General features: G+C 28.7%; 4 protein-coding genes and 1 non-coding gene across 5 annotated transcripts; 2 read left to right on the forward strand and 3 right to left on the reverse strand.

Moving 5' to 3' along the window:
• The first annotated feature begins 3,952 nt into the window (after nucleotides 1-3,952).
• LOC129615967 (RING-type E3 ubiquitin-protein ligase PPIL2) lies at nucleotides 3,953-5,723 on the forward strand. Its single transcript, XM_055531410.1, has 2 exons — nucleotides 3,953-4,087; nucleotides 4,142-5,723. Exons 1-2 carry the CDS (start codon nucleotides 4,056-4,058, stop codon nucleotides 5,673-5,675), a joined length of 1,566 nt encoding a protein of 521 aa, XP_055387385.1. The 5' UTR covers nucleotides 3,953-4,055; the 3' UTR covers nucleotides 5,676-5,723.
• A 301-nt stretch (nucleotides 5,724-6,024) lies between these two features.
• On the reverse strand, nucleotides 6,025-6,926 carry LOC129615970 (60S acidic ribosomal protein P2). Its single transcript, XM_055531414.1, has 3 exons — nucleotides 6,807-6,926; nucleotides 6,287-6,645; nucleotides 6,025-6,089 (listed from the first exon to the last, which is right to left on the reverse strand). The coding sequence occupies exon 2, from the start codon at nucleotides 6,642-6,644 to the stop codon at nucleotides 6,297-6,299; it is 348 nt and encodes a 115-aa protein (XP_055387389.1). The 5' UTR covers nucleotide 6,645; nucleotides 6,807-6,926; the 3' UTR covers nucleotides 6,025-6,089; nucleotides 6,287-6,296.
• Nucleotides 6,172-6,245, reverse strand: LOC129615972 (small nucleolar RNA Me28S-Am982). The gene has a single exon (XR_008697497.1). It is a non-coding gene; the product is annotated as a small nucleolar RNA Me28S-Am982 (small nucleolar RNA).
• Nucleotides 6,927-10,936: 4,010 nt separating the features above from the next.
• On the forward strand, nucleotides 10,937-16,306 carry LOC129615957 (uncharacterized). The gene has a single exon (XM_055531399.1). It carries the CDS (start codon nucleotides 10,937-10,939, stop codon nucleotides 16,304-16,306), a length of 5,370 nt encoding a protein of 1,789 aa, XP_055387374.1.
• Nucleotides 16,307-18,744: 2,438 nt separating this feature from the next.
• Nucleotides 18,745-24,736, reverse strand: LOC129615969 (senecionine N-oxygenase-like). The gene is made up of 5 exons (XM_055531413.1): nucleotides 24,412-24,736; nucleotides 20,256-20,460; nucleotides 19,779-20,137; nucleotides 19,159-19,694; nucleotides 18,745-19,087 (listed from the first exon to the last, which is right to left on the reverse strand). The coding sequence occupies exons 2-5, from the start codon at nucleotides 20,447-20,449 to the stop codon at nucleotides 18,920-18,922; spliced, it is 1,257 nt and encodes a 418-aa protein (XP_055387388.1). The 5' UTR covers nucleotides 20,450-20,460; nucleotides 24,412-24,736; the 3' UTR covers nucleotides 18,745-18,919.
• Between the last annotated feature and the right edge of the window lie 805 nt (nucleotides 24,737-25,541).

Consider the following 25,541-nt stretch of genomic DNA (forward strand, 5'->3'; position numbering starts at 1 on the left):
CTAGTGCATTTGTTTTGTGCAATTAAATATTATATTAAGTACCAAATAATTTTTAATATTATACTGTATGTGTATGGCTTCCAGTGAATGACAACGAGTATTGTGTTTGAATTAAAATTAATTTTACCCTTTCAATTTTTAAAGCAATTCAATATTAATTTCAAGTTATTTTATTTAAGAGATGGTGTTGGCGGTATTTGCATATAATACTCATTTGCATTGTGTTTTGGATTTTTTTTGGGCTGCAAGCTGCTGAAAAGAATCGGTCCCTCATATAAATAAATGATAACAACTTCAGAATCATGCACCGTAGAGTAACTATTAGACACTAATTTTAAAGATAGTTGATAGATCTTTATTTTTTTCTTACAATCAATTACATTTGAACCTTCAGTTTTCCGGAAAAAGCAACTCAAAATGAGAAATTTGGATTTTAATGAATATGTGAAAATTTTTTGAAATACACGAAATATTTTAGAAATTTTTGTTATTATTTGGTGTTTTTTTTCTTTGATGCGCTGCAACAAAATATAAAAGTCCTCCATACAAAATTTTTTTTTTAGTCTTTTATATAGTTTCATTGAAAAAACGAGAGAAAGCACTTAATTTAGACTCATAATTAGTAAATTAATAGTGGCAGCAAATTGAGAGTGAGCCGGACCCATATAATATTACTGTTTGCTATTGTGAATTTAGTTGACATTTATAGTACAATTGTTTAAACCAAAACAAAATTTAAAGTTTTGAACTCTATGCGAATTTGTGTGTTTAAAACAGAGTTTCTTGTACAGAACCTCATGGATAAGCAAAACTTTCGTATGGAGACGGTGTTCACAATTCAACAGCTTCCAAGTTACAGTCGCTTAAAGTCAATATCGACTGATGTGTTTCAATTTGTTAATTTTTGCAAATGTAAGCAAAACCCAATTGTTAATTTCACTCATTCTTTTATTATTATTTAAGTGAATATTTATATAAAGCACAAACTATATAATCCTATTAGGCACCACACTATATTATTACTCTTCTTATTATCCTATAGTTGATTGTTGTAGATGCAAACAAATTTTATTTATTACTGAATTTTAATAATATTATATACTCACTTTATTTTATTATAAATTTTTGATTCTTAATAATTTTATTAAAATTTTCAAAAAATAAGTATTTAATTACTAATTTTTAGAATAATCAAAATTGTATACCGTTCACTTTAAGTTCTAAAATTGAAATAAACTGTATTTTTATTTTACTGAACACAGAAATGTGAATTATTTGAGGTATAATGTCCTTATATCCTGTTTTTATTACATAAAATAAAAAAATTCGTCCCTTTAACTTCACAGAATTCAATATTTTTCCACAATTGAAATTTATTTAATTGGTTTCTCCAAAAAATACATAAGACACGAGACAAAAATAAAAAAAAAAAAAATTGTTTATATTTTTTTTTATTATTATTATTTTAAGGACTTCTCCCTTTTCCACGTCCGTTATGCTTTATGGTTTCATTTATTCTATTTTACGATCAAAAAAATTTTTTATAAGTCCTGCGCGCGCACAATGAACTTTATTTTTATTTTTCTCTATTTTATAATATTTTCTTCTTCAATTTATTTTTATTTTCAAATTGTAATTATATATACATTTGGTAAACAGCTGCTCCCTTATTGTACTTTATGGTACTCATAATTACATATAGGAATTTCCAAATTTCATATGCTCACATACGAGTTTATATACATACAACTCATACACATATGTACATTATATATGAACGTACAATATTATACTGGTATTTTCTCACCCTTAATATTCTACAATTTTGAGTAGCTATTATAAGAATAATGTCGTAAATTTTTAAAAATAAAAAATTTATGAAACAACGACTAGATTTCAACTGTATTTCTTATGTGTTTATTATTATTGAATTGATTGAAGTAATATGACCAGATCGAAGAAGAATATATTAACAAAAATTTCTGCAACCAGAAAAAAAATTTATAATTTGTGAGATTATGAGATTTTAAGTTGTGTTGCCCGCATATGATTTGAAGATTTTCGAAAATATAAACGATTCTGTTTTATTAATAAGAGGATTAATTATTTTTTTTTTTTTTTAAATTTTTTTTTATTTCAGACAGAATATGAAATCAAAGAGCAATTATGAAGTTTAAGATTCGTTTTGTAATACCTTTTTATTTTCTGCTGTGCTTGTTCTCTATAGATGGTTTTGTTCTTTGTCAGAGTTTCTATTTATAGCCAGGTATAACTGACAACATTGAGAATTTGGTTGTTTTTTATTAGATTTTCTGAAGTATTCAACCAACGTTCATCTACCGATAAAACTGAATAATTGAAGTGAAACCAGTTTTTTGACATTTGTATTTAAATATTCTTAGTCTCCATAACAATAAAATATTTATGTTTAGAAATTTATTCTAAATATCATGTTCGAAATAAATTTATACATTTTATTAAATATAAATTGGTGTTTAATGTACAGGAGACAATATCTAATTGACAATGTATATTTTCAAAATAATTGTAATTACACAATAGAGCTACTTTTTTTGAGTGGCGCTGCTATAAAATAAAAAAACTTAATACTCAATATCATCGCTTAAAAAAGTAGTTCCTTGTGTATTTTTTTAAAAATTGTCTTCTTTGTGTCACTATAAACTACATACATATTATATAGTTATGACATAACTATGAATTTCGTATAAAAAACACATTAACATTTTTCATTTTCAATTTTATAGTTTAATCTAGACAAATGAAGATGTCACCAGCAGTAAAATTTCTACATTCGCCTGAATTTATGCAATATTATTTAAAAAATAAAAAGATTCTACTTCAGAATGCACTTAGTATGTGCAGTAATGTAGTACTCAAATCTTTTTCTTACACGTTTTTTCTTACACTTTTTTCAAATTTTAAAAAAAAATTTTTACAAAATATTCATTCAACACCTTTTGTTTCCAACTAGTGACATAATTTTAAGTTTTCTTTAAATATTTTTGACAGATAGCAAAATTTGCAAATATTACTGGTGATAAGTTAAATAAGAACATATAGGAAAATACCCAATATTTAATTCTATTCCGAACATATGCCATATATTTACATGCATTTACACAAATCTCACACAGAACAAAACCGCTGAAATAACATACATACATAAATTCACTAATCCAAATAACATACATCAATTCACTAATCTGGAGGTCAACAAATTCTTTCATACTCTGCGATACATTTTTTAACGTCACTCAACCGATTGCAGTGCTGTTGACTCTAATACACTACATCAAATTTTTTTGTAAATTCGGAATACTAAGTCCATTAGAAAATCAATATAATTTCTAAACTCAATTATAAATTCACACGTATAATACCGACATTATGAAATTCTCTTTATTACCATAATATTAGATATGTTTGTATTTGTCAGCTAATATTCAGTTTAATATCATAATATGAAATTTAATATAAAGATAAACTAATATAATGTCCTTATATAAATCATTCAATACTTTGTTTCATAACGTAATATTGTAATTCACAATAGCAATTTTGTCGGTCTGCGCCATCTGGTGACAAATATATCAAATTTTTAATATAAATTTTTTAAAATTGTATTATTTGATGTTTTTAATACGAAAAAAAAGTCAATAGAGAAAACATTTATAATTTCATTTTTTAAATTTTGTTTAAAAAACTTAAACATCAAAATTTGAAGACTACGTTTGTGGCCGTCACTAATTTTAAATATTGTAACATTAATATTACATGTCTGTTAGTAGTATATTTACAATATTTGTTCACAATAACATTTACGTTATAAAAAGATATTATCAAACAGTAGATTAGAATTAGCATCACAACGGTCACTCTAAAAATAAAAAGAAATTTACTTTGTCAAGAAAAGTGTTTTATGACAAAGTGACGTTTATCAAAATATATTTTTGTAGAAAAAAGTGCAAAATAGAATTATTGACAAAATATAAATAAAAATTTAAGAAAAGGAAATTAATTAGAGAAACGAAAAAATGGGAAAAAGGCAACATCAAAAGGACAAAATGTCAGTTAAATGCAAAATTTCATTTCTTATTTTACTGATTTGAGTTTATTTTAGGTACTTAACGTACACTGAATGGTCTGAGTTTTACGGAGGAAAAAAAACAGAATCGTTGGAAAATGAACATATTAAATTTAAACGATTACCATTTGATCACTGTTGTATTACAATGGTACCATTTGAAAATCCGTTTTGCGATTTAGATGGAAATTGTTATGAATTACAGGCAATAATAGATTTTTTGAAGAACTTTAAAGTTAATCCAATTTCAGGCAAACCACTGGATGGAAAAACTTTAATTAAAATGAAATTCTATAAGAACAATGATGATGAATATCATTGTCCAGCTTTATTTAAACCATTTACGAAAAATTCTCATATTGTTATGGTTGCAGAAAGTGGAAATGTATTTTCTTGGGAAGCTATTGAACAGCTTAATATTAAAACAAAAAATTGGAAGGATTTAGTTGACGACACACCTTTTCAAAGAAAGAATTTAATAACAATACAAGACCCAAATAATTTAGAAAAGTTTGATATAACAAAATTTTATCATATAAAAAAGAATCTGAAAGTGCTTACTGAAGAGGAGATTAAGGAGAAAGGTGATCCAAAAAAGAAGATAAAATCTATGAATTTAGAGACAAAGGAAACATTATTAGAATTGGCTAAAGATTATAAAGAACCTGAAGAAAAGGCAATAAAAGAAAAACCTGTAGCAGATAAATTTAATGCAGCTCATTATTCAACAGGAGCCGTTGCTGCAAGTTTCACTTCAACAGCTATGGAACCTGTAATTAATCATGAGCCGGCAATAATTGAGGAAAGCTTAGTTAAATATGAAAAAGTAAAAAAAAAGGGATATGTCCGTTTAAGTACAAATTTTGGCCAATTAAATTTTGAATTGCATTGTGATACGGTGCCAAGAGCTTGCGAAAATTTTATTAAACATTGTTCAAATGGTTATTACAATAATACTGCATTTCATCGTTCTATACGAAATTTTATAATTCAAGGTGGTGATCCAACTGCAACAGGTACTGGTGGAAAATCTATTTGGGGTAAACCATTTGAAGACGAATTTCGTCCAAATTTATCTCATTCTGGTAGAGGAATATTATCAATGGCTAATTCTGGGCCAAACACAAATTCATCTCAATTTTTTATAACATATCGTTCCTGTAAACATCTTGATGGTAAACATACAGTTTTTGGAAAACTTGTTGGTGGAATCGATACGTTAAATAATATCGAAAAGATTGAAGTTGACAATAAAGATCGACCTATTGTAGGCATTTATATTGAAAAAGCTCATGTATTTGTTGATCCTTTTCAAGAAGCCGAAGAACAATTAGAAAAAGAACGTCAAGAGGAAGCTAAAAAGCAAGCAGAGGAAATGGCAAAAAAGGATGTAAAAAAACAAGCCCAAACATTAACTGTTCATCGTCAAGGAGTTGGAAAATATTTGGATATAAAAGAAATTAAAAAGAAATACGAAATACGGAGTACAAAGACAATAGATGAAGTGAAGGAACCAGTTGTTAAAAAGAGAAAAGCGATTGAAGGCTTCTCCAATTTTAAATCATGGTAAATGCATGCATGTCAAGTCGGAAAATGTGAATAAAATTAAAGTGTCAAAACTGAACTATTATTTTCAGCTTCATTTTCATACAAATGTTTTTTAAACCTATTTTCTGTTAGTCACAGCACATGAATGGGTTGGTATTTGAAAATCTTTAATTTTATAAATGAAGTGAATTCCCAAATTCGAAATCCTATACTAAAATAAAATTCTTTTCAATAATATTCTCTCACCCCAAGTGAAATGACTAACAGAATACGGGTGTAGTTTCAAAGGTTTTTCAAAGACTTGGAGTTCAATTCTTTCCTCTTAATCTTTCGCCAATACTATCCCAAAACAAATAATAAAGCTTTTCTAGTTGTTTTAAGTTAAACAATACTTTATTTCATAGAAATAACGTTTTTGTAAAATTTGTAGTTGGACCTGTAATTGAAAAAAAAAAGTGATTAGTCTTGATGCTTACCAATAGGTTTTCATTTTGTTTGTGTTATATGTGCGTACGTATGAGTATTATCAGTAAAGAATTAACATCAATTTTTTTCAGTCGAAAGATGGTATAATATTATTTCATCATGAATTTAGTTTACTCATTAAATTTTTGCTTGATTTGTTTTATTTACCTGTTTACATTTAATCAAAGAGACCGAAGCCCATATCGTCATCTTCAGATTCCGATTCTTCTTTCTTTTTCTCTTCTTTTTTCTCCTCTTTTTTAGCATCTCCAGCTCCTGAATCACCTGCTGGGGCTGCTGATGCTGCAGCTGCAGCACCACCGCCAACCGGCATTGAAGATAATTTCTCACGTCCTTGTGCAATGAGTTCATCAATTTTCTTCCCATTCAATTCTTTAATTACTTTTGTTAGGCATTCTTTGTCAGCTTCAATACCAACAGAACTAAGGATTTTTTCAATGTCAGCTGCAGCAGGATTTTCTTTTCCGCCTAAAACGGCTAGCATATATGCGGCTACGTAACGCATTCTACAAGTAAAAATGTTTTCATAACATTACACGTATGAATGATACAAATAACATCCAAAAATATTTCATTAATCTTTCACTTAAAAATTATACAAATGCATTGAAATTGATTTTTGGAAGTTTATGTATATGAAATTGATATGATTATTAAAATTACTTACTTTTAAGTCCTTTTTTTGACACGAAACGTGAGCTCGACAAAAATAAAACAAGTCTACACTTTGAAAGTTTGAGTAAAAAGAAACAATTAATTTACATGAGTCAATGATTCACAATAGAAATGTCATAAAGAGTATTGCCATTTATACAATTTGACAAATAGTAAGGTCTGTTCGCTTACTTTAAAAAAATTTTAAAAGATGAAAGTTTGAACTAATAACAGGACTAAAATGTCAATATATTTATTGCATTAATTTTTTATGTTTTCAATATTTGTCCAAATTTTGTAAAAATATATAAGCTTCTGGAATATTTTTTTACGTCTTTATTTTTCAAAATTTTTATTTGTCAAAGCGTAAATGTAAAAAAAAAATTTTCCGATCGATATAAAGCCTATGTAAAAAAAATGTCAAACATTTTTCAGTGAATGCTCAAGAAAAAAAAGGTATATATCTTTACAAAAGTTTTACAGAAACATTCAGAACGACGGCAAATGGTCATACCACTTTCTTAAATTGATTAATTTTAAGAAAATTGTTGTCGCTCCTCGTATAAAAATGTCATTCGAAGCAATTTCAGCTTGCGACAGAAGAAATACAATAAACGACAAACTTAATAAATTTTCGAATCGAGAATAAAAGTTGATACTATTCTTGATATCTAGTGATACTGTTGTTACAATTGATTGATACAAATGATAATTTTTTTACCATTCATACGAAACTGTCTGTCATAAGTTATTTGAGATTATCATAATTAAAAAAAAAACTCATTTTTATATGTACGTATCTATATACATACATAAATTATATTTTTCGATAGATTCGATAGATGAACTAACCATTTCAATTTGACAATTATCCATAAAAAAATTTTCAGTTTGCAAAGAAAAAGAAGCAACATTCTCCTGCCTTTAATATTTTTAATTTATTGGTTGTTGCTATTTCTAATTAGTTGGTAACACTGTTTTGTATAATTTTCGACGACAAGTTCTTTTAAAAGCTTCTTTTTCAATATGTTAAACCTTTAACGGATTTAAATTTCATTTGAATTATATAAGCTATTTAAAATTGCGGCAATTTTATTCCTTGAAGATTTAAAAGAACAATTACAAGTTTTTCATAAAATAACGAAAACACCTGAAGCCTCTTTGGAATTGGTAGATATATGAAACAAAAACTTGATATGTGGAATTAAATAAGCAACGTCGTGTTAGGACTGAGGCAGAAATATATGTAACTGTTCCCAATTATACAGTAATACATGCAACATCATAAGAACATAGTTTTATGAAGTTCTCTAAGTCATCGAACATTTTTGGAAATATTGCAGTTTTCGAAGAATCAATTGCTATCAAATATGAAGTGGCTTTAAGAAACGAATAATTCAACATTTAGATCAGTTGGAGCCTGAAGAATGTTAAAGATTTGACTAAGGGTATGTATGTAAATATATTTTTGAGAAATAGAAAATTCAATATCACACTAAGTAGGTATGTATTTATTACATGCATACATATTCAAGTTTCCATTAAAAATTATAATAAGATCTCCAAAGTATGATTTTAGTAAGCGAGGATTGATCTGAAAAAGTTAACTGTACTTGTTCCGTCATGACGTCACAGTTAATTTTCTCCTTTCCTAAAAAGAAAACAACAAAAGAAAACCACAAAGAAACACTACTTGATATGAAGGAAAATTTTTGATACTTATCTAAATTTGCTATAATCCAGTGTAATCCACTCAGCGGGTTTTTGTTCTTCACCTAAAATTGAATATATTGGATTTAACATGTAATCTTATTTGCAATAAAATACTTACATGAATTTGCAATGTTTTCCAGCTATGCATCTACCAGTCCAGATAGGATTTTCAAGTGCCGGTCCAGCACTTTTTGGTTGCTCTTCACTCCTCCATCGTTTTTTCCTTCCATTGCTGCATTTCCTTTTTGAGCTCCGGCTCCTATAAATCTCCATTTTTTTTTGTGTAAAATTTTGATTTTTTGCTTTCTTTAAAAAACTTGCACTTCACATCACAATATAAATAAAACTGGTGGGTGACAGTTTGCAGCGATCATTTCTGCACAAATATTATATTTCAATGCTGCCAACTGTCACCTATGATCATAGATGAGTTTGTTTAGAGTTATAGTCAGCTATTGATGGAAGTGTAATAGAGTAAGAAAAGAAATAGAAGGTGAATGAAATGGAGAATGGAAGGGGAAAATAGCATAAAATAGAAAAGAAGAAACGTAGAATTTTACAACAACAATTTGTATTGCGATGTATATAAGAATGATACATTGCATTACAGGTTCGTTGAACTATACCATATGATCTATGTAAAAGAAAAGAAGAAAACGTTAGCAACCGAAAAGTGGGACTGGCTAGGAACAACTTCACCGTTTACTCAACCGCTGGTTCCAGAAATTATAAAAGGGACAAAATCATCAAGAAGAGGTACGACTAAATAGAAGATCGCTCACCGCAACGTATCGACTTTCGAGTTATACATTTTGTCAAAATTGAAATAATTTTTTGAATTATATAATTGAAACCGAAAGAAAGTATTGTTAAAACAAAGATCATTTTTTTGAATTGTATAATTTCAACTTTGTACATATAACTTTTGCATTGTGAAATAATTTGAAGAAAAGAAAATTTGTATTGATTTGTATTGTGAAGCAATTTGAAAAAAAAGAAAAGAAAATTGAAGAGAAAGAAAATATAATATATATATATATAAAACATATTTATTTAGTAAATTTTTTTTTAAGAAAAAGAGAACATAAATTTTTTTGGATTTGGTGCTTTCTATAATAAACTGAGAATTCTAAAAAAAAAAACAAAAAACTTATTTTTTATTTAAATATTTTTAAAGTGTTAGCAATTATTCGCGAACATTTTTTGGTCCTTCGAGCCGGATATTTTTAGAGGCAAATTTGAATTTAGAAACTTGGCTTTTTTTTTATTGTAAAATTAAACTTATATACTTTAAATGAAGAACGGTGTTGTGTAATAAATTGGTGTTAAAATAGACCATAGACAAAGGTGGTAGTGCGATATATATATAAAAAAAAAAAGGTGGTGCTTAAAACATTCGAAAAAAAATATTAATGAACCATTATATATTTAAGTTTTGTTGCAAGGGAACAGTGTAAAATATTAAGATTTACAAACAAAAAAAAGAAAATATATAAGAAGGGAACATTGTGTTTTTTTTTTGTGTGAATTTTTTGAAGCTAGTAGTGCAAAACGGTTTCGGTATCGGTTCGCGTTTCGCGCCAATGGAATAAGCGGAGTAAGTGCTTCTGGAGTAAGTGGCTGGCTAACAGAAAATTAAGTAAGTCCGTTCCAATTTTTTTTGAGAAAAATATTTTCTTCTTTTTGTTGAGATTTTGGTTGAAGATTTTATTATATGTTTTGTTCAACCTTTTTTAATGAAATTGGATTGCTTGTGTGGTGTCTAATTGATTTGTGGACATTGTTTTTTTTGGATGGATGGAATAAATTTATTTATATTTTTGAGGCAACAGATTATTTAAAAAAAAAAAAAATAATAAAAGAAAGAGGATTTTAGAGTTGAAGTTATCTTGTGCGATTTAATCAGAACGCGGTAATAATTATAATTGAAATTACAAAAAAAAAAAATTAATTAAGGGATCATAACTTTATCGTTAGTGGTTGCACATATTACTAATCTAACATTCAACAACATTTTAAGATTATTTGTTTGAACAATAGAAGCGTTGTTTTTCGCGCGGAGATTCCGTTTTTTAAAAAGTGAATTCATGAATTAACAACTTTTAAGGCAAGAATTGTGCAATAAATTGATTGAAAGTGTTGTGTGAAATAAGTGAATTGTAATATAATTAAAATTAATTTAATACTGTACGGTATGGATTATTTTTCGGTAAACTTGTAAAAAAAAAAAAAAATATATAAATTTTCTACAAAATAAAAACTTTGTACAAGGCAAAAATTAACTGAATTCTTGAATAAAATTATTCGTTTGATTAACAATAAGCGTTTATTTTTTTATTGCCCGTATTCGTTTACTTTTGTATTTTGTTCCTTTTACATTAACGTAAAAGGATATTTTCGTGACACACTTTTTTTTTGAAACTATATACAATGGACAAATTAATTAAGCTTCAATTAGCGGACAAGTTTTTGATCGAGGAAATAGTCTCACATTTTCTGGATGACACACGTGAAAGCAAGCCGAAGGCGTTTTACAGGGAAGCTCTAGATGACATAGGGGGCCTGTATGCGGAGCTGAAGAAGAGACATAGACAAATATTGGTTGCATCATACACTGACAAAAATGCAGACAATGTGAAGTACCCTTACTTGGAAAATAGCGTTTTCAACGAAATAAAAACATTTTATCAACATAAACATCAAATGATAGAAGCTGAAATGAAAACCAAATTCCCAGAGAGACCACCGGAGCTAAAGATGGACCCAAATCAAAGTATTAGCCAAAGGGTGGATGTTCCCAATATTTCAATAAATTTGCCAAAAATCACCTTGGCAAAATTTGACGGCGATTATCAAAAGTGGCCTTCGTTCTATGATCTTTTTAAATCTTTGGTCCATAATAATGAGATGATTCCAGCGGTCCAGAAATTACAGTACCTCAAATTGCACCTTTCCGGTGAACCAGAGCATTTGTTGAGAGCCTTTCAAGTAACAGAGGATAATTATGCTGCCGCATTCAACATGTTGAAAGAAAGATATGACAACAAGCGAGTATTAGTTAATACTCAACTTAAATTGCTGCTCAATCAAAGCTTTGTAAATCAGGAGACGGCTACGGCAGTTAAAAAATTACTGGACACTACTAATGAATGCTTACAGGCATTAAAGAATCTACAAATAGATGTGGAGGGCTGGGATCCTATAATAGTTTATCTCATCGTGCAAAAACTGCCAACCGAGACACATCAGCTATGGGAACAGAGCGTCAGCGCGGAGAATCAATTACCAACTTGGCGACAATTGGAAAGTTTCCTTGAAACTCGATTTCGCACATTGGAGGCTATATCAACGAGGCGATCTTCATCACATTATAGACCTTTACAAAACGAAGCTAGTAAGCACAGGAATAGTTGCGCTTTGCATGCTGCTACGGATGCAACGGCGAATAGTAACTCACCTTGCCCTATTTGTCGGGGCCCACACAAGGTGAAGCAATGCAAAAGATTTTTGGGATTAAGACAAAACAAAAGATTGGAAGCTGTTAAAGGTAGGGGATTGTGTATCAACTGTCTTAATTCTGGACATATGATGACCACTTGCCCTAGTCAACAGAGTTGTTTTAAATGTCATCAACGACATCATACCCTATTGCATAGGGACAACGAAGAAATTGGGGATCGAAGCCTATCACGGCGACAGCAGCAGACCGCAGTCGCGTCACAAGTACGTGCGCACTACGTCTCACATGATCCATCACCTCCAACCACGGCGGGTGAAATTTCGTCATTGGCGCCAGCGTTCGTACCCGGCAGCAACAGCCATGTTCACACTTGCGGCACATCGGATGCACACAAACGACAGGTTCTACTGGCCACTGCGTGCATTAAAATAGTATGTCCAGCAACGGGACGCTATCAGAGGGCGAGAGCTCTAATCGATCCTGGTTCGCAGAGTTCTTTCATCACCGAATCAGCGGTTCAGAATTTGAAATTACGAAAAAACAGAACAATAACAAATATACTCGGTGTATCACAAAGCAACATTGGCAAATCACTAGCAAAAGTGGATGTCATTATACGAGATCTAGGAGACTCCAAGCAGGTGCGAACTTCGGCATTGGTTCTCAAGAAACTGACCAACTTGCTACCAGAGCGTAATATTCAAACCAAGGAGTGGTCACACATAGACGGATTGATCCTAGCTGATCCAAGTTATTTTGCGATGGGAAAAATAGATGTACTCATCGGAGCAGACATTTTTGGCCAAATTATTTTGGAGGGACTAAGAAAGGGTCCCCCTGGTGCACCAATTGCTCAAAAAACTATTTTTGGATGGATCATAACGGGCAATGTCGATCAACAAAGTGTCAACACGACATCAACAGAGACGTTCCACATCCAATCCGATTTGGATGATAGTATCAGAAGGTTCTGGGAGTTAGAAGAAGTACCGGAACAAACAATATATACAGAAGAAGAATTATTATGTGAAAAGCATTTTTCTGAAACATTTCGTAGACTTGAGGATGGACGCTATCAGGTTGAGTTACCTTTTATACCAGATGAGCGTCCCATATCACTTGGAAGTTCGAGACACATTGCGATTGCCAGGCTTTTCGGCATGGAGAAGCAATTTTCAAAAAATGAGGTATTGAAAGACAACTACAACAAGTGCATAGCTGAATATTTGCAGATGAACCATATGGAGCAAGTGAATTCAATGGAATTAAAAAATCAACGACAACAAATCATCTCGAATTATTTGCCACATCACGGCGTCATTAAAGAAAGTAGCTCAACTACAAAACTACGAGTGGTTTTTGATGCATCACGGCCTACTTCAAATGGTTCATCATTAAATGACAAAACATTAAAGGGCCCGGTCATACAAGATGATTTATCTACTCTTCTATTACGTTTTCGAAAATATAAAATTGCATTTACAGCAGATTTGGAGAAGATGTATAGGCAAATCAGAATCGCACCGCAACATGCCGATTATCAAAGAGTAGTCTGGAGAGATTCTCCGAGTCAATCAATTCGGGACTACAAATTAACTACAGTAACATTTGGTACAAAATCAGCACCGTTTCTAGCAACACGAGTATTAAAACAGTTGGCGATAGATGAAAAGTTAAACTATCCTATTGCATCAAGAATAACGTTGGATTCATTTTATGTGGATGATCTGCTGTCGGGTGCGGATTCTATCGAAAAGGCATTGGAAATGCAAAAACAATTATTGAACATGATGACTTCGGGCGGATTCTCATTGCGCAAGTGGTCATCAAACGCAGCTGAGCTACTAGAAGCCCTTCCACAAGAACATCGAGAAATCAATTGGCCTTTAAAAATTGAAGAAGCTGAAACCGTGAAAACATTGGGCATACAATGGGATCCAGCAAACGACCAATTTTCGTATAAAATTTCCCTACTGGAAAATGATTCACAGAAATGGACAAAGCGAACAATATTGTCGGAGGTTTCAAAACTATTCGATCCTCTCGGCTGGTTGGCACCTTGTATCATTATGGCCAAGATAATGATACAAAAATTATGGCTTTCGGGTTCAGGCTGGGATGATGAGGTAGAAAGGAGCTTGCACGATGAATGGCAGATCTACAGGAAGACTCTTGTTCATCTGGAAGCACTACGTATAAACAGGTGGTTCTACTATTCAACATCAGCAAATAAAATAGAATTACATGGATTTTGTGATGCTTCGATAAAGGCGTATGCTGCGGTGGTCTACCTGGTTGTCATAGACGAAAAGGGAAGCCGAAAAACTAGCATGTTAATTGCAAAATCAAAGGTGGCTCCAATAAAAACAATATCTTTGCCAAGACTAGAGTTGAGCGGCGCGGCATTATTGGCGAAACTTGTGAAATATGTCCAGCGAGTATTGAAAATTGAAAATATATCGAAGGTGCAAGCTTGGACGGATTCAGAGATCGTGTTGGCTTGGTTGCGGGCTCACCCGAGCAAATGGACCACGTTTGTAGCAAATCGGACCGCTGAGATTCATCACACATTAGGCAAAAACATATGGCGTCACGTGCCCTCAAAGGAAAACCCAGCAGATTGTGCTTCACGGGGAATGCATCCACCAGATCTTATAGACTTCAAAATGTGGTGGAACGGCCCAGAATGGTTACAGAAATCCGAGTCACACTGGCCAACTAAAATACTACTTCATGATACGGATAGCGAGATACGAAAATCGACTCTGTGTCACAACACGATCATAAATGATAAAGAATGCAACGAGATTCACGAATTGGAAACACGATATTCATCATTTACAAAACTCATAAATGTAACGAGTTACATCAAAAGATTCATCGCCAAGGTAACCAAGAGAAATCTAAATTGCAATACATTTATATCGGTGTCAGAATTCAACGCTAGCGTGGAGATGTGGATACAAATAGTGCAACATAAACATTTTTTACAAGAAGTGACACAATTGCGGAGAAAGAAACTTATTCATACGAACAGTCGTTTAACGAGGCTTAATCCCTTTCTGGATCAAAATGGAATATTGAGAATGGGTAGCAGATTGCGACACGCAGATTTGAATTACAATGAGAAATTTCCGATTATATTGCCCGATAGAAGCCATTTTGTGCGACTACTTTTAGAAAAAATTCATCGCGAAACTTTGCATGGTGGTGCTCAACTTATGCTCAACGTAATAAATAGAAAGTTTTGGATCATTGGTGCACGAGATCAAATTCGACAACAAATACATAAATGCGTCACGTGCTATCGACAGCGGGCTGCAGTTCAAAAACAGCTCATGGGGGACTTGCCTGCTTTTCGAGTTAGGGCCAGTCGGCCATTTACACATACTGGCGTTGATTATTGCGGGCCATTTGAATTGAGAACTCATAAAGGCAAAAATACGAGGACATATAAGGCGTACATATCTATTTTTATATGTCTTGCAGTTAAGGCCATACACATCGAGCTGGTCACGGACCTTAGCAGTGAGGGATTCATCGCAGCATACAGAAGATTCAGTAGCAGACGCGGCAGGTGCGAGGTACTCTATTGCGATAATGGTACTAATTTGGTCGGCGCTAGCAAAGAGCTTGCAAAACAACATAAACAGATGTTACAGCAATTAAAATCAGAATTAGCACAAGTACACGAACGTGAGGGGGTGGTTTTCAAATTCATACCACCTGGTTCGCCTCACTTTGGCGGATTATGGGAGGCTGGTGTCCGCTCTACAAAGCAGCATCTTAAAAAAATACTCGGAAATGCGAAGTTGACATATGAGGAGTTTTCAACGGTCCTAACTCAGATTGAGGCTTGCCTAAACTCTAGACCTCTCTGTGAAATTAGCAGAAATCCAGACGATTGCACGGCCCTAACACCTGGGCATTTCCTGACTGGTGATGTAATTATTACACCACCTGAGCCTTCTTTGCTGGATTTAAACGAAAATAGATTGAACAGATGGCAACTATTGCAAAAATTGCATCAAACCTTTTGGACACGTTGGAATAAAGAATACCTATACCGATTGCAGCAGCGTCCAAAATGGACTAAAAGGACTGAAAACATGAAAATTGGTGATTTGGTTTTACTTAGGGACGAGAAGTTGCCACCAAGCCGATGGTTGATGGGTCGAATAACAGAAATTCATCCTGGTCCCGATGGACTTGTTCGAGTTGTTACGTTAAAAACGAAGGATAATATGTTGAAGCGTTCGATTGCAAAGATATGTTTACTACCAGTAGATACAATGGAAAATTATGATGAAACCGAAACGCAATCAATCGAGACCGATTAATCGCATTTTTGAGAAACAAAAAAAAATCGCGTAACGTATCGTTATCTAATCGTACGCAACTGGCACTACACTTAATACGCAATAAAACGAAAAAAAAAAAAAACAGGAAGAAATCGCGCAACCTAACGTTACCGAGTTGCACCTAACATCGCACTACCTAATAGCACCTAACTTGCGCTACTTAACGATAAAAAAAAAAAAAAAAGAATTAGAGGCACCTAATACAAACATTTCTAACCTACGCTTAAATTTAACTTAAAATTTAAAATTAGTAACACTTAAATTAATTTGTTAGTTAACTTATTACTAATAGATTTTTTTCTTTATCCTAATTCGTCCCACTTCCTGAATTTCCGGAAAGCGAGATAAAGCGCTATAACTTCTTCCTTCTATCCCTCTGCTCTTCTCGTTACAGGTGAAGACCTAAAAGGAACATGACTTTAGTGATGGGTACAACTTGCATTTGGAACGTTTAATCGAAACTTGAAAACTTACCAATTATCATCACAACATGGCTAATTCGGTATCAATATCACTGTTCACCAGCAGCACACCTTTTATGTTCCAGCAACCCGTCAGCACGTCACTGTTTTGCCATCTTTCAACATGGATGCCAAGGCCGGGAGAATGTTCCGTCATGACGTCACAGTTAATTTTCTCCTTTCCTAAAAAGAAAACAACAAAAGAAAACCACAAAGAAACACTACTTGATATGAAGGAAAATTTTTGATACTTATCTAAATTTGCTATAATCCAGTGTAATCCACTCAGCGGGTTTTTGTTCTTCACCTAAAATTGAATATATTGGATTTAACATGTAATCTTATTTGCAATAAAATACTTACATGAATTTGCAATGTTTTCCAGCTATGCATCTACCAGTCCAGATAGGATTTTCAAGTGCCGGTCCAGCACTTTTTGGTTGCTCTTCACTCCTCCATCGTTTTTTCCTTCCATTGCTGCATTTCCTTTTTGAGCTCCGGCTCCTATAAATCTCCATTTTTTTTTGTGTAAAATTTTGATTTTTTGCTTTCTTTAAAAAACTTGCACTTCACATCACAATATAAATAAAACTGGTGGGTGACAGTTTGCAGCGATCATTTCTGCACAAATATTATATTTCAATGCTGCCAACTGTCACCTATGATCATAGATGAGTTTGTTTAGAGTTATAGTCAGCTATTGATGGAAGTGTAATAGAGTAAGAAAAGAAATAGAAGGTGAATGAAATGGAGAATGGAAGGGGAAAATAGCATAAAATAGAAAAGAAGAAACGTAGAATTTTACAACAACAATTTGTATTGCGATGTATATAAGAATGATACATTGCATTACAGGTTCGTTGAACTATACCATATGATCTATGTAAAAGAAAAGAAGAAAACGTTAGCAACCGAAAAGTGGGACTGGCTAGGAACAACTTCACCGTTTACTCAACCGCTGGTTCCAGAAATTATAAAAGGGACAAAATCATCAAGAAGAGGTACGACTAAATAGAAGATCGCTCACCGCAACGTATCGACTTTCGAGTTATACATTTTGTCAAAATTGAAATAATTTTTTGAATTATATAATTGAAACCGAAAGAAAGTATTGTTAAAACAAAGATCATTTTTTTGAATTGTATAATTTCAACTTTGTACATATAACTTTTGCATTGTGAAATAATTTGAAGAAAAGAAAATTTGTATTGATTTGTATTGTGAAGCAATTTGAAAAAAAAGAAAAGAAAATTGAAGAGAAAGAAAATATAATATATATATATATAAAACATATTTATTTAGTAAATTTTTTTTTAAGAAAAAGAGAACATAAATTTTTTTGGATTTGGTGCTTTCTATAATAAACTGAGAATTCTAAAAAAAAAACAAAAAACTTATTTTTTATTTAAATATTTTTAAAGTGTTAGCAATTATTCGCGAACAGTACTATTTGCATCTTACCATTTGAATGTACATATGTACATGCATAAATACATACATAACGTGTATGTATGTATGTATGTACTTTGGTCTATTGTTAGAGACTTCTAATTACATACATAGTAGAAAAAACCAAATCGAAAATTGAGTTCTGATAATTTGTAATAGTCAATGTCGGATTATTTAAATACACTACAATAATCATTCCCTTAAGAACTATTGCAATATCTAGAGTAACAATTAAATTTGTCCTTCTAAATTCATGGAATCTTAAAGATAAACATAAACTTAAAAGTTTAAGAAAGAAGAATCGTTCGACATGCTGTTCAAACTGAGAAAGAAGTTTACTTTCAATTCAGAAAGTCATTTGCAGATGAACTATGTTAGCTTATGTAAATTCATATTAATTAACTAGTTCTGTTTATGAAAAAAACTTTCATTCTTCTCCAAATTTTCTGCAATTCGACCTCATCAACCTTCAAAACATTTAAAAAAATTAACATATGAAAATTCTTATATTTTTAATTTTGATTTTATTAATTAAAAATAAAAATATCAAAAATAATTACACATTTATAAAAAGAAAATATCAATATTATCATCACGTTCATTAATATATTAATATTTGAGTTGATCTACAGTATGTAGGTATAGAGTGGCCTACTTATTATCTATATACATAATAACAAACTCATTTAATTTTAATAAATGTTTCATCATCAATAATTCGAAAAACTTCTTTACGGAAATTCGTTAGATCATCAATAAAACGTTGGCTGCTTTCATTATGTATTTTTGTGATCACAGGTTTTAAGTTCTCAATTTCTGCTTTTTCTGACAAAGTATTATAATAGTTGATCTGAAAGATAGGTAAATACAAAAGTTTTTTTTTTTAATATATAATAAATAATTAGGCTTAAATAATTTTACTTGTTCGGCTCCCATCATATGTGCTTGACGTTTTTTATAACCACGACTCCAACGTTCATTCATTTCTTTTTCTGTATCCTCAAGCATTTCTTTTTTACTTGGTAATTCTTTTTGACCTGAGAAAAATTTACAGACGAAACGTGCCTGTAAATCCATCATTTGTGATGCACAAACATAAAATGGTAAACCAATAAATGCCATCGTAGGATTATTAATATTAATACAATGTTTATATAGGGGTTGAACAAAATTATCTTCAACACGTACACCACAATCCATACTTAAAAACGGAAAACAATATTTATATCCTGTACAATAAAATATAATACTAAAATCATCATGTGTTCCATCAATAAAATCAACACCATTTTCAGTCATTCTTAATACATCTGGTTTTTGAATAACATTATTTCTAAATTTTGATTTTGGTTGTTCTGGTAAATGATGACTTACAACAACTTTTTTAGCAAGCAATGAAATTTCATTTGCTAAATCCATACCACTTGGTCCAGCACCAATAACTAAAACAGTTTCACCTTAAAAAATTAAATATGTTTATTAGTTGTACAAGGTAATATTAATATTGAGTTAAAATAAGTTATACATTAATTATTTTTTACCTTTAAAAGGATCCGGAAACCTATAATCATGGCTATGTATTTGTTTTCCTTTATATTTATCTTTGTTTTCATAATTTGGTATAACTGGTGTATGGTAATGACCATTACAAACCATAACAAAATCAAAAAATTCTGTATTTACTTTATCATTTTTTAAATCTTTGACAATAACTTCCCATTGATTAGCTTTTGGTCTAACTCGTATAACATGATGTAAAAATTTTATGTGTTCTTTAACATTAAAATGATCAGCATATAAATTCAAAAATTTTAGAATATCGGATGCTGGAATATAAGATTTTTCTTGATCTGGTATTGGAAAATCTGGATATCCCATAATCTCTTTCGGTAAATTTGTGCTGAAAAGAAATTAATTTTAAATTTTTTTTTTTGATAGAAAAATATATACATACATATATTATGTAAGTAGGTTTAATTAATTTATATTATGTTGCCAAAATTTGATTATATACTTACTGTAAGCCTTTGTACATACTGCTATGTACATCAATACCAAATTCATTCACTCCAATATCATCTGTATAAACCCATGTTCCACCAACTTCATTAGCTTGTTCATAAACAACTACTTCCATTCCATTTTGTATTGCTGTTTTTGCTGAACATAGACCAGCTATTCCAGCTCCAATAACACAAACTTTCATTTTCATTTTTTATGTATCTGAAAGTGTCATGAGACCATTATTAAATTTGTTCATTATTTATAATTTTTCTTATAATTTATATATTTATGAAAAGTTATATAATGGACGACCATTAAAAATTTTTATTAAATAGGATAAATAATGAGGATGAACTATTATATACATAAATATAAATTCTAGATTAATCTTAAATTTAGGGTTATCAATTATAGACATGTAATTTATTATTATTTTACGTTAATTATAGGCATTTTTAATTGATTAAATGAATTGAATTGAACATGAAATTAGGTCAATTTTTTTTTTATATGTTTCCCTAACACTTTCTATTTAAATAATATTAAGATAAGATTAAAAATTAATTGCAATTTTGCTTTTTTTTTTTTGTTAAATCAAATAGAATTGTGTTGAATGTGAACAATGAATCATAATATTGATAACACCCATAATTTTTGTTAAGCTAGTTATCTTTTTGACATAAGAAATTAAAATGAGTTTGGAATATTTTTGCAAAATCAAAAATATTATTATAGGGTAAGTTCAAGGTCTGAAAATATAGTTTTAACATAGTAAAATATTGGCAGTTTTTTTTAGGAAATTATGTATAATTTTTAAGCTGTCGACAAAATGTGTTTGAAAAATTAATTCAATACAATTAATTACATAATATGGTGAAAACCCGTTAGTTAAGTATGAAGTAATTGGAAGAACTATTTCAAATCCACTCCGATGATATTTCATGTGAATTTTCTTATTATAATATAGCTGTAAATGTATTAAATAGCTGTGGCCCAATTATTATTAAATACTTTTCTTTCTTTTTAAAATTATTAACCTTCTTTACTGTATAACTTTTTTAAACAAAATGTAAAATAAATTCTTTTATATATTTTACATTACAAAAATTTAGTTCATTAACACAAAGTATAAAAATTAAAAATATATAAAAATTTCTGATAATTTTTCAGAAATGTGTTGTCGTTCTTATATTCCAGCTATTTTGTATTGCAAATCTATAAATTTAATATGATAATAATTAAATCAATAATTATTATTATAAATATTATGTAGTTATTTTTTGTTTGTTTGCAATATGCTTAAGGTCATTTCCTGATTTTATTTATGCTTTAATTGTTATCAGTGCATTATTTATATTGACTGACCCTATATACTCCAGCTTGGTTCGTTAAATTCAAGTAAATAAAAGAAAAAAAATAAATAAGTTATTTTTATAAACAAGTTTTTAATTGTGAAGGATTTACTTTCATAATTTTTGAAACTTATCTCTTTTTTTTAAATGCACATTGTTTTCTTTTTTTTTACTGTTATTGTAAATAATTAAAATAATATTTTTATATATAGAACTAGATTTTCTTTCAAAAACAATTTTTGATAAAAATATGAAAAATATATTTTTTTCCCGTTAGGTCTTTTTTTTTTTTTCAATAGCAGTCTTACTGCAATTTTAAGATAATTAGTTTAATTATAGTTTAATTCAAAAATTAATTAAAGATTATTTTGTAATAATGAAATATAATATAAATAGGTTGCGTTTCTTTTAAAAAAAAATTAACATTTGAAGCTAGTCCGGAGCAGATGAAAGTACTAGTGTGTAAATGGAACTCTGTTTTATGTAAAATTCCTTTTAACGATTAATCTATTAATTTAAATATTAAAAATTCAAGAAACGTTCAAATAAAATAATTGTAATGCTCCTTTTTATAGGTGGAGTAGTTACGAAATTGTATAGGTTTGGTGTACTTTGTATCTGTTACGCCTTTTACATGAATACTCTAAATATCTTTGCCAATAATCCGAGATTAGCTCTGTCTTCATACAACTCTAACATTGAAAAAATTGTATCGGCAAAACAAATACCAAAAATCTTATTAATTTGATATTTGTTAATTTTTTTTTTATATCTCACTTACATATTTATAGCTTTTTAATTTGAAATTGTTAAAAAATTTAATTTTAAAATGAGGTATAATGAATTGAAGTTGAATTAATTAAATATCTAATTTTTTTTTTTTTTAGATGGGTAGATCTCGAGATAGTTGGATAAAAAAAAACCAATCTTTAGTATAAAATATTTGGGTAGGCCTGTGATAGACTTTAAATTATAGTAACATTTATAGTAATTATAAATTTCTTTCTAATATTAAAAAATCTAATGTAATCTAGGTATGTACATTATACTATGCATTTATCAAAAATAAATAATCTAATTATAATAGATTAAACAAAATTTAAATGTATTGTAAACGTGATATAAACGTGCTTAACTAAAACAAAATAGAAATAGCTCGAACAATCCAAAATTTTATTTAAATTCCATTGTGTATTTAAGAAAAAAAAAACCATTAAATATAAGAACAAATAAATTATTTGAATTATTAATAAATAAATAAAAGTTTATATAATGATAATTTAAAATTTATATTGATATGAAATTTTTTACATTGCATATGATTTAAAATTGAGATTAGTTATTAGGTTATATTATCTAGTTTCTATTATTTAATAGTAAAATAATGTATTAAAATGCGAAGCCTATTAGAAAATCAAATTAATTTTATTATTATTTAAATACTTAAGTAGACAATGGTAATAAAATACAAAAAAGACAAAAACTTTTATTTAACTTATATTTAAATACATAATGCTGATAATACTACATTATACTGATTATTCTAGAAAAATTGTTGCAATTGTTTTATATACGAATTGTTACTAATCAGCAAAATGATGATAAGAGAAACAGAATAAAGATCATAAAATATTATGAGGAATATAATTATAATAAATATTTAATATTAAATTAAAAAAGATAAATTTTTTTGTACGTAATATCAAATCCAGTTTATTTAATAATCGTGTTTTAATATGGTGCGGAGATTGTTATATAACTGCAATATGTTTGTTTTTTGAGGAGTTCAATTTTTTTTTTCCATAATTTTCGAAGAATTATATATAATATTGATTTTATTACGTTTTGAATTAAAGAATTTATTTCTACATTTTTGTTATTATAAATATTCTTACACAAATTTTAATAATATTATTTTAGTTGCTAAAATTTTACCTTTATGATATTTATAAAAGTTGATAAAATTATCAAATTTAAACATGAGTTAATTTAGAATGCTAAATATTAAATTATAACTCATAAGTTTTAATAATATACAATTAATGATAATTTTAATTATAATTAATTATTTTATATTTTGTAATTTCACTACATCATATGTGCTTAATCAAATTTTGATTGTATTTTTCAAATGACCCATACTATTCTAGTACCTATTATGAATAAAATTTTTTTTATATTTTTTTTTTTTTTTTCGCTGATTAATAATTTACTTATGTTTTAAAATGTATAGGAAAATAACGTGTACTTTTCCATAGTAAACAAAAATATTTTTTTATTTATTAATATAAAGTACAAGTTGCTAAATTTATATTCACTAAAACAATGTTATTTAAGGGTTATTAAAGAAACAATTAAGTAGTAATGGAGCTCAATATAACACTAATTAAGAAATTAAAAAAATTAAAATTGGAAAATTTTTGATTTGATTTCGAATAGGATATTTTCAAGGAAGACACTAATATAAAGTGTTTTTTAAAAAATTAATTTTAATATTAAAATTTTTATTACAAATTATTATTTAAAATTGACTATTGAATACAAAACATGTAATTTAGTTAACAATACTTTGCCGAAAGTAGGAAAACTATGCGCACGCATGTAATGTAGGTGTAAGTTTTTCTGAATTTTAATTTAAAAAAAAAAATTTCTTTGTTTTAAATATTCAAATGAAAATTTATCAAAATTTTATTAAAACTATTTAATTTGAAGAAGTTTAATTGTTTATGCTATAAAATTTTTGTTTAAAAATATTTTAATTTTTAATTAAATTTAATAAAAGAAATAAGTAATTAAATTGTAATTAAATTACACTTACTTTTAATTTTAATTTTTCTTATTTTAATATTCCAAAATATTTTTTAAAATTTTATGAATTTTTTTGTTTTTATTCCAAATTATATTATTTTCAATTATTATATTAAAATTTAATATTTTTTTTTTTTTAATTATAAAAAATTTTTTAGTTGTTTTATTAACGACACTTTTATAATAACTGTTCTATAAACAGATTTTTATATGCGAATTTAACTCTCTTGAATTTGGTCTTTTTTTTTTGTTTTACAATACAAACAAGAACAATAATAATTTGTTACCATCCGCTGATCGGTAGAATTTAAAGTATCTGTTCTATATACTGTTCCAATTAAATTTGTAGGTACATTTTATGCATGATTTTATGTTGGAATTGAAACGAAAAGGAAAGCTTTTTTTTCCTACATATGTATATTATTGTTATTTGTATTTTTTGGCGAATATACACGATTATAAAAAAAATTTCATAAGAAACAGAGAAACGTATGTTCACGATTTAAAAAGATTATCAGAGTTTAGTTTATTCGTTTTAATTTCGTATTTATTTTTTTTACTCTAAATTTTTTTACTGTTCTTTTAATATACATACATTCATAAATATATTTGAGATTTTGTATTGTTATTAGTGTTATAAATTTATAAATTATTTTCATTTAAATTTTGTATATCTAGGTATACATATGTATATTATGTTTTGTATTTTAAATGTTATATGAATATAAAGAATATATTTAAATGTTCTTAATTAAAAAGAAATTTATTTTATTGTAATTTAAATTTTAATGTTATCAACATTAATTGAGTGGCTATTGACTATTAAAATGATAATATTAAGTACTTATGTGCGTAATATAATATAGACGCACAATAATTTTTAAAGTGTTATGAAATTTTTTATTGGTTTTATGTATAAGAATAAAATTTTTGAAATTTTCAGTTCTAAATATTTTACGTTGAATTTTCCGAGATTTTGATATGTAGTTGAATTTTTGAATTTTGGTTTTTAATTAGAACTGTGCAAAGTTATATTAAGGCAGTAATTTAGACCTAGAACTAACTTTAATTTTAACCAGAAAGATCATTATTTGTTAAAACAATTTTCATACCGAAACCTCGGTAGTAAAATTATTCTTT

Source organism: Condylostylus longicornis, unplaced genomic scaffold (genome assembly GCF_029603195.1).
Source record: "Condylostylus longicornis isolate FDR11 unplaced genomic scaffold, ASM2960319v2 ptg000155l, whole genome shotgun sequence".
Classification (NCBI taxonomy): Eukaryota; Metazoa; Arthropoda; class Insecta; order Diptera; family Dolichopodidae; genus Condylostylus; species Condylostylus longicornis.

Excerpts from the sequence above, each read along its gene's own strand:
- LOC129615967 (XM_055531410.1), top strand. The coding sequence starts at position 4,056 with ATGGGAAAAAGGCAACATCAAAAGGACAAAAT. Across the intron at positions 4,088-4,141 it reads CAACATCAAAAGGACAAAAT|GTACTTAACGTACACTGAAT; the intron begins GTCAGTTAAATG and ends AGTTTATTTTAG.
- LOC129615970 (XM_055531414.1), bottom strand. The coding sequence starts at position 6,644 with ATGCGTTACGTAGCCGCATATATGCTAGCCGTTTTAGGCGGAAAAGAA.
- LOC129615969 (XM_055531413.1), bottom strand. The coding sequence starts at position 20,449 with ATGAAAATGAAAGTTTGTGTTATTGGAGCTGGAATAGCTGGTCTATGT. Across the intron at positions 20,138-20,255 it reads AGTATGTACAAAGGCTTACA|CACAAATTTACCGAAAGAGA; the intron begins GTAAGTATATAA and ends ATTTCTTTTCAG. Across the intron at positions 19,088-19,158 it reads ATATGATGGGAGCCGAACAA|ATCAACTATTATAATACTTT; the intron begins GTAAAATTATTT and ends CCTATCTTTCAG.
- LOC129615957 (XM_055531399.1), top strand. The coding sequence starts at position 10,937 with ATGGACAAATTAATTAAGCTTCAATTAGCGGACAAGTTTTTGATCGAG.